At 37.0% G+C, this 9,704-nt stretch overlaps 1 protein-coding gene across 1 annotated transcript; it reads right to left on the reverse strand.

Moving 5' to 3' along the window:
* Positions 1-986: 986 nt before the first annotated feature.
* Positions 987-2,213, reverse strand: LOC136799196 (uncharacterized). Its single transcript, XM_067055882.1, has one exon. The coding sequence runs from the start codon at positions 2,211-2,213 to the stop codon at positions 987-989; it is 1,227 nt and encodes a 408-aa protein (XP_066911983.1).
* Between the last annotated feature and the right edge of the window lie 7,491 nt (positions 2,214-9,704).

The following is a 9,704-nucleotide window of genomic DNA, read 5'->3' on the forward strand; positions in this document are numbered from 1 at the left end:
ATGTATATAGCGACACCACCACTACATCTTCCAAATCGTGACTTTGGTCTTTTTCTGTCGGACCGAAATATTTCATAGCCTTCTATGTGTAACTCAGCATCATTATGGTCTCTGAGCCAAGTTTCTGTTAAAATCATAAATAAAAAGTTATTCTCAATCAACTTGTCTTTGATATATGGTACTGTTGATTGAACTGTTTGTGGTTTAAGTCCTTGAACGTTTAAAATTGAAAATGAATTTAGCGAGACGGGTTGATCATTGACGGGTTTATTCCCCAGTTGGTGTTCTGAGGGGACATCATTCGTTGAGGATACTGGTATTGTAGTGGTATTTCCTTCCTCACTTGTTTGTCCATCAGTGTGGATATTTTCTGATCGATCTCCAGCATTAAGTCTTTTTTGAATTTTTGAAAAATAGCTAAAAAATCCATTTCTTTGTTTGTATTCTGGTTATTCCTTTGATGGGTTTCTTGAGATCCATATTCCCTGTTGTCATGCTGATAGTGTTGTTCCTTAAAATCATTTTGGTACTGATTTTCTTTGACATCCCATTTGTTTTGATATTCTCTCTCTCTCTGTGGGTAGGTTTCGGCATTTCTTTTTGTTCCTTTTACATGTGTTAGCTGACACATCTTATTGAAACATTCTCCTTTCCTCAGTGAATCAAAGCACATTTTTGGGTGAAAAAAGAGACAGGCTTTACTGAAATCCAACAATATCGAGTCTGTTTGTTTTCTATTATTCAGGGATTTTGAAAGTGTGTTGATTGTTTGAATCAGTTGTGTCTCACAAGAACGAAATTTTCTAAACCCATGCTGTGTTTCAGATAAAGTTCTATCGTTGTCAAAATGTTTCATGATGTGACTGTGAACAATGTGCTCCATAAGTTTACAAGTGACGGACGTTAAACTGATTGGTCTGTAGTTTACAGCTTTGGATCGATCTTTATTTCCACCTTTATCATAAAGGAGTAACCAAAGCATGTCGTCATTCATTTGGAATTGTTCCTTGCTTTAGGGATGCAGAGAAGAGAAGTACCAATGCATCAGGAACAATTTCAGCGCATTCATAAAGTATTCTGGCAGAGATATTATCGGGACCACAAGCTTTCTTGGGGTTGATGTCGGATAGCAATTTTTGGATACCATTTCGAGTAAAAAGAATGTCTGATATGTCTGAGCCTTTTGGGCCTTGCACGTCGGGGTTATTGCCATCATCTTTAGAAAATGCACTTGCGAATTGATTGTTCAGAATTTCAGATATTTCACTGTCAACAGTATGGGTAACATTGTTTGAGTCAACGAGAGGTGAGACACCAATAACATCATTCCTTGTAGATTTGATATAGCTAAAGAGTTTTTTGTTTTTCTTGCCATCATCACTAGTTATACTGTCTTTTATATAAGCATTTTTTATGGTTTCACAAGTTTTTCTAGCTTTTTTCTTGGCTTCGATGTACCTTTTCCAATCAGAAGGGTTTCTGGTGGCCTTGTAACACCGATATAATCGTTTCTTTTTAAATAAAGCTCGTTTGCACAGTCTGTTGAACCACGGTTGGTGGAAACGTTTTGATGTACTTTTAGTAGGAACATGTATTTTTTGTGCATTGATAATGATGTTTTTGAAGTTAGACCAAATAACATTAACAGGTGTATCAACAGTGTTGGTTGAAATTAGATTTTTAATGTCTGTGTCAATATCTTGTCGGAGCTGGTTGAGGTTTGCGCGTTTCCAGCAATGAACTGTACGTTGGGTTGGTTTGTATTTTTGTGGGTGGCAGGCAATGTCGGCAAGTGCACACGTATCATGATCGCCAAAACCATCCACTGGAAGGCATCGTATTAGAAAAGTTGGTCGATTTGTTAGTAATAAGTCTAATAATGCATCTTTTCTTGTGGTAAAATTGACATGTTGAGATAGCTTATGTTTATCAAATAACTCAAGAAAATCATCATTAAGTTCTGCTGTATTTTTGCTGCTAACAATGCTGTTTGTGGTCCAGTCGATATCTGGAAGGTTGAAGTCACCTGCAAGCCATATAGGGATATTTTTGTATCTGCTAAGTAGCTGGTTCAATTTGCTAAGTATTTGTTTGTTTTCATTTTTCTTGTTGCTTGGGGAGCGGTAACACGCACACAATATCACAGGTTTTTCAAAGGTTGTAATTTTTATTGCAACAATATCAGAACTTTGAATGTGAATTTCCTCAATCATGAGTTCCTTTTTATGATGTATGATGATAACGCCGCCGTAGCCATCATCACGGTTCTCACGGGTTGCAGAATAGGGAAGCAATAATTACAAGGTCTCAAAAGAAGGTTGTCTACTGCTCATTCCGACATCGACTTTTAACCTGACTGAAATTCGAGCCGTTACTAGCAACCCTGCGGGGCCCAAGGCGCCGAGTATGCACCCGGCACAGTGACAAGCCGTTACTAGCAACCCTGACCCTACCTAACTGTTAGTTAATCAATTCCAAACAACAAAACCCCCAGAAAATTTAAAATGTCGGAATGAGCAATAGACAACCTTCTTTTGAGACCTTGTAATTATCGTTTTCCTGCAGAATAGGTTGTAGGTAGGAACTCAGAGTTTTTTGTGCTTGCTGTGAGATGACTTTCAGTGCCAATGATTACATCAATGTTGTTCTTTGATAAGAAATGTCCAAGGAGTAATTTCTTGTTCCAGATACTTTGGAAATTACATACACCTACACCTCCTACTGTCAGTTAGCCACACTAGCGTCCCGCCAAAATGCGTATCAAAGATTAATGCTGCGAAAGCGCTATATCGTTTACTTGACTCTCAAGCAAAAAAATGCGCCGCAAAACTTCTAAAGGGATTCATGAAAAAATAACCCGGCGCTTTTTAATGAAATTAACATTTTCAAAACCTTTGAGAAATTGCCTAAAATTTGTGGCATACTGTAGATGAAAAAATTTGAGCCAAGCCAACCTTGAAAACGACCCTGCCTATGCCCCGGACAGTCCGGGGCAAATGTCTGGGGTCTGAAAAAAATAACTTTTTCCCCGGACCTATGTCCGGGGCTCCAATTTTTGCGCCATAAATTTACCCCGGACGTATTTCAATGAATTAGAAAAAAGCCCGCGCGGTCAGCGATTCTATAAAAAGCGACCGCGCGGGCTGTCTGGGGCGTCCGGGGTAGTCTCTCAAAAACAAATAATACGGACCCCGGGCACGCATCAAAAAAACCCCGGACTGTCCGGGGCATAGGCAGGGTCGTCCTTGAAAACTAATTTGAAGATCAACTTCCCAAGAAAAAGATCTACGGGGGAGGAGGAACCCACCTAGATCCGCGCACTGCCGGATAGGCTATCTCCCGGAAATTTTGCCGGACCTCAAACAATGACCCATTTACATGTGCGTAATTGTTTTACTTTAGCGTATAAACAAGGCCTTAAAAATCGAAGCGCTGTCTCAGGAATTGAATGACAATTTTTAGTTGGTTGATTTTGGCTGCTGCACGTTTTATTTTGTTTCCAACTTTTAGTTTTAATTATTATTGTCTTGCGAACTTGATTCAGGTAACTCTCATCCTTGTTGTTGAAATGTATCCTGTAGATGACTGATGTTGTTTTTTCTGAAAGCTAGATTTCTTAGTGTGACTAACTGACTGTAGTCTACCCAACTGCCAGCCAATTTAAATGACAATGACCAAATAGCTTTTCACCAAGAGCAAACAAAGTTAAAATTACCTTTCAAACCTTTTCCATCAGCAGCAAATTTAATCAGCCCTTTAAAATTTGTAAAATTAAATTTAAAAATTATACCAATATGGTCGCCTGATCATTTCAGTCGGGTTCAGCCTGAAGATAGTCCTCAACGAATCATAGTACTAGGTTTGCGAGGTGACGGGTATGTCCGAGCCGAAAATCGAAGCGAGAGACAAAATTTTGGTGATTTTGCGACCCTTTGAGAGGTTTCCTAAATTTTGGTCCATTTTTTCCAAATTTTGGTTTGATTTTCACCAAATTTTGGTCAAAATTTTTGGAAATCGTGACCCTTTGAGAGAGAAATTTTTGATTTTCGTGATTTAGGGACCCTTTCATTCAGAGACTAACTTTTGAATTTGTACCCCTTTGAGAGACTTTTGAGGAATGAGAAAAGGTACCCTTAGGGAGTGGTCAGAAAGTATCTACTAGGGGGGGGTGGAGGATTCTAGGGGGGGGTTCCAAAATTTTTTCGAGGGTTTAGGGGGGGGTTTCAAATTTTTTTTGAGGGTTTAGGGGGGGGTTCCAAATCTTTGGGCAACTCAAGAGAAAATGTAGGAAGTCTAATTTCATAGTTTTACGTTTCAAGATTTCAAAAATTTTTCGGCCTGACGGCCGACAACTCAGAATTTATTTTATTTGATATATGTACATGTCATACTAACATTATTTGGGCATCATCGCCTTGCCCTTTTGGTTTGTAGCATTGAGCTAAATGAGGGAAGTAGATTAGTGGCTTTCACAGCTCATCAGAGTGGTTTGAAAAAGTACTTTTTAGAAAGAAATTTGTCAAAACAAAGTGTCTTTTAGCTAAAATGGTGGTGAAAAACATCGACATTTTCTCCCGTCGGCGCAAACCATGGTTGTGCCTCCTTAGTCTCTACTTAATATCTTATAAATTATATACACAGAGCTTTGACAGACCCTGGAAAACCTGAAAATATAGGTTTATAGGGAAATTTCAAACTCAGAGAATTTTATTTTTCAGACTCCTTTAACAACAGAATAGCTTGTATTTTAGGGTCTCGAGTACCTGATCTTCAAAATTTTCTCCCTTCGGGCCAACCATGGTGGCCCCTCAGGATATTTTGAGTAATTGAGTAATGCCTCTGTAATGTAGGGAGATTATTTATCAGGGAAAATAAGCCGTAATTTTCTCCCAAAACTTTGGGAAACTCAGAGAAAATAACTCGTTGATTCTTATTTTAACCCTGGACTATTCCTAAAGGAGATCTACCATTTTGATTGACGTTTACACCACGGGTTTTTTTCTTTTGTTTACTTCAGAGAAATTCCGTCGTAACCATGGAAATCGACGGAAAAAATCCCGTGGTGTAAACGTCAATCAAAATGGTAGATCTCCTAAAGGACTATACTCAACTTTACAGGGCTAAACTATCTCCCTTACCTAATTTTGACATAAAAAACTGTCATACAAACAAATAATACTCTTTGCACCGCATCTGTATGAATTCTTTTTTTTTTTTGCGTAAAAGTTTTTCTAGTGGGGGGGGGGGGTGCGAAAAATATTGGGCCTTATGAGGGGGGGTTCGAAATTTTTTTCCAGGCTAGGGGAGGGGGTGCGAAAGTATTTTGGGATTTTTCAAAATATCCTCCACTCCCCCCTAGTAGATACTTTCTGACCACTCCCTTATGGCTCGCACATACCCGTCACCCATTTTGTCTAAGTACCCCCCCCCCCCGAGATTAAGGGTCACTTTTTCGCAAATCTCGAGTCATACGTAGGGTCCATTTTTCGAACCTCAGCGGAGCACCCCGTCCGTCGGCAAGGTTATAGTACCCCTCCCCCTCCGGGTGTGTGTATCACACTCACGTTTTTATCACTTCGTAGTAGTACACTCTATGCGCATTGTTTGATAAAAGATTTCCCGTACGGAGGACCTCTGCGATGAAGTATGATGTATAGAGAGCAACACTTCTCTCATCGCCTCCCCTCTCTCATCAAGACTCCATCGCAGTGGTTGGTTTGAAAAATCTCAAATAAGAAAAGACATAATGACGACTGACCCTCTACGGCAATGGATTTTGAAATCAGCCGTAGTGGTAGATACTAGTTTTGTGTACATACAATTACTTGACAGTGCGTGCAGTAGAAATTGATGGAAAAACATACCATTCCAGTGCATTTTTAAAGCTTTTCTCGAGTGTTTTGAGGCAAACTAAGGAAATTTCCAAATATCGTAAATCTAAAAAAGTTACTCTCTCGAACACAGACATAGTCCCTTCGGGCTGTCGATTGAATGCCCAACAAACGCATTCACAATCGAGAATGAACGTTTGAGAAGGCCATATTTTCCACCATATCGTTTTATTTGAACGCCATCCAAAGTGCGATGCGATCCAAAGCGCACAGCTAGAGATTTCTATTTGCTGAGCGCTTCTTTTGTTCCATTGAAATCATTGTGCGCAGCACAATATATTGAAAATTTTTTTACACAATAGAAAAACAAACACAAAAATCAAATGTTTTTCTTCCCTCTGATTGGCTGATAAAGAAGAAACGAGCTATACAGCTTGGTGCATGCAGTAAAATATCTTGATATCTAGAATGTCCCTTGTTTAATCTGGAATTTGTAAAAACAAATTACCAAAAAGTATATGGCTGTCTATCAAGAGCTATTAATTTGATTCTTATAATGTAGATGTTTATAAGAAAAATAAATTTGCTTATATTGTGCGCTGTCCCTATTGTTTACTGCTCTGAAAGAACTAATTACCGAAAGGTACATGGCTGTATATCAAGACTTGTTGATTTGATTCATATAAGGTAGCTGAGCGCCACTTTTCGCTTATCGGAATGTTTTCGGAGCGCGAGATCAAAAAACGTAGGCGATAAACGCTATTTCACATCTCTCAAACCGGTAAAATTGCATATTTTAGTCACGTGACTCTGGTAGGAAATCCTTCCAAAGATGAGCTTTTGTAGTATACAACATGATTTTGTAATAAAAGAGTATATTTTTCAGTTGAACACGACTGTGTTAGTTGTTTTAAGAATTACGGAGCCGTGTGATGGGAAGCTAAGCTAGGTGGAATCTAGACTAGAGTCTACTTCTTCTCATTGAGTTTAAAGCCCGAAGGGCTAGAGTAGAATTATGGAGTTAGATCGCCGCCAAAATTCATTCGACCCTTCAAGTCGTCCCGTCGCACTAGAAGTCCGCAGGTCACATTAGAAGTTCGCAAGTCGGAATCTTTTGGAAGTCGAAACATTCCAAATTCTAAGTCGATTCGTTGCCTCAGAAGTTGACTCGTCGCAAATTTCGGCAGTCGACTTATCCCAAAGAGTTCGACTCTAGGCTATTCCGAAAAAAACTCTATTGTTTCTTATATCAAAAATCAAAATATTGTGGAGGTAATGTTAGTTCGTGTGTTGTGCAATGTAAATTTATATTTATATTTTTATCTCTATAATATACCTGATGGATGACATGAACACTTATGAAAACAGTTAAACGTACATGATTGGAACATGTACCAAGTTCCGACGAGTTAACTTCTGATAGGAACCACTAGAAACTTGGTACGACCTGCGAACTTCTACAGAGTTTCAGATTTTTCTAAAAAAGCGATGCATCGTGGGATTGTTTCGAGTGTATTACAATAGAATTCCCTCGAGGAATTCCTAAGAGATTCCATATTGTAATACACATTGAGTTTCAAGCCCGAAGGGCTAGAGGTCAATCTCTAACCTTTCTCAGGCAAGAAAAATTGAAGCCTTTAAATATGCGCCGTATTTTTGATGACGGATTGAATCTAGCAATTCCTTTGTTTTTGAGTGATATATTTTTCAAAATTAAGCGGTAAATTTTAGTTTCAATCTGTCATTTGTGTAAAAACCAGGCGGGTCGCTCAAGGCCGCGCAACTTTGGTAGGATTTGTTGGCTTCAAATCCTACCAAAGAGATTGACCTCTAGCCCTTCGGGCTTGAAACTCAATGGTAATACACTCGAAACAATCCCACAATGCACCGTTTTTTTTAATATAAAAAACTCCGATAAGGTCTATACACTCTTCTCGAGATGCATAAATTTATTGTTGTCCTCGTTTTCAAACAGATTTCATTGCTATGAAATTATACTTAAACCAATTTAAATTCCCAAAAGGCAAACATTAACTCTAAAACAAAAGTACTTGAAATTTAAAATGTCTCATGAGGTGTAAACAACACAATTATCATTGTGAATATGTAATTTTATAGCAATGAAATCTGTTTGAAAACGAGGACAACAATAAATTTATGCATCTCGAGAAGAGTGTATTCGGGGCTTAGGCGAAAAGAGGTACGGGGATGTACCGCTGGTCAGGCAGGGTATACCTTTCAACCTCGTCCGTTCCCGTGTATCCCAGGCTTTATTTACGTTATTGATCGACGCAAAAGAATTATATCTGGCGCTATCAATAATCATAAAAAAAGCTGATACGGAGGGAACGAGGTTGGGTAAACTTTTTCACCTCCACGTGGTCCCAAGTAGGGTCGCAAAAACACCAAAAATAGAAAAATCTGAAGAATTTGTGAAAAAATGGAAAATTTTGATTTCAGTCCCACTCAGGGACGAGTTTTATTTCGAACCTCAGCGGTGCACCCTCTCTACTTACGGTTATCTTTCAAAAAGTTTGCTCAATATCTAAATCGTTTTTCTAAGCCGTGATTGGTCGATGAAAATGTCCGATAAAGATAAAGGGGGGGGGGGAGAAAAGAACATTTTTTTTTAATTTTTATATAATTTACAGTGATTTCTTTTTTTCAGTTTTTCAAACTTATTTTTATGGGAGGTTTGTTCTAAAGTGAGCATAATGTTTTTTACAAGTTGTGATAATTATAGCAAAGTATAATATAATAAGCGAGAAATGTAGTTTACAACAAAATGATTCTACTGCTAATGAAGAAAAGTAAAAGTAAAACAAAAACAAAAAAGATGGCGCATAAAACACGTCTTTTACACGAAAATAAAATTACAGTAACATTTCTAACAGAATTTTTACTTTTTTATAGTGAAAAAATTATACTTTTAACATTTTTAAACTTACATGATACTGTGAGATTTTGAGATAAGTGAGCAAAGCAGCAAAAACTATTATGTGAAAGTATTATGGTATTACATTGATAAGATGATAAAGACACGTAAAATCAATATTATGTCAGACTTAACTCATAACTTTAAAAAGAAATATTATGAATGACTTAGCATAGTAAGACTTGTATGTCAATTTTTAAATGAAAACTATGAGCTACGTGATTAAGATAACACGCTAGAAAACTTGTTTATATACAAAAAGTCACTATTGTCGTCCATTTCTATGGGACCTACTACCGATTTGGATAATTTTTAAGTTTTTTAATATAATAATAGCAAATAAAAGCACTGCAAACTAACTTAAGTGTGTGTTATAATAAAATAAAGAGTTCAAAAAAAATCTGAACCAAAAGAAAACAATTTTATATAATATTAGAAGAACCTTTTTAAAATAAAAGTGAAACAAATAATTATGTGAGATTGACTAAACTGAGGGATCACTTTTGCTCATTACACTAATAGGTAATTAAGAATGATAAAAACATAAAACTCGTTGTCTTGGTAATCGCATTTGGAGTAAGCAAGAGCTGATCCCTAAGCATAAGTCAAGCTCGTTGAATATTTTTTTTTGAATGTGAGCTCTATGAAAGCCATAGGCTTTTTCAAATAGAGAACCTAATCAACCATCCTACCGATGACAGTAAATAAAATGCTATTTAATTTAAGATTAAGATATTTATATACGAGAAAAAAAAAATAACTAAGTGATCAAATTATTCAGGTGTTAAACAAAACATTTAAAATACAATAAAACTTGAGTTAAAATCAAAATACTTTGAACAAGAAAAAATAATTTAATTAAATTTACATTTTTTTCCAAACAGTATTTTTTTTCTAGCACTGTTTTTATTTAACAGAAAGAATTTTCATCAATGATT

Source organism: Clytia hemisphaerica, unplaced genomic scaffold, assembly GCF_902728285.1.
Source record: "Clytia hemisphaerica strain Z4C2 unplaced genomic scaffold, Clytia hemisphaerica genome assembly, whole genome shotgun sequence".
Lineage (NCBI taxonomy): Eukaryota > Metazoa > Cnidaria > Hydrozoa > Leptothecata > Clytiidae > Clytia > Clytia hemisphaerica.

Bases quoted from the DNA above. Each gene is read 5' to 3' on its own strand.
- LOC136799196 (XM_067055882.1), bottom strand. From the start codon at position 2,213: ATGATTGAGGAAATTCACATTCAAAGTTCTGATATTGTTGCAATAAAA.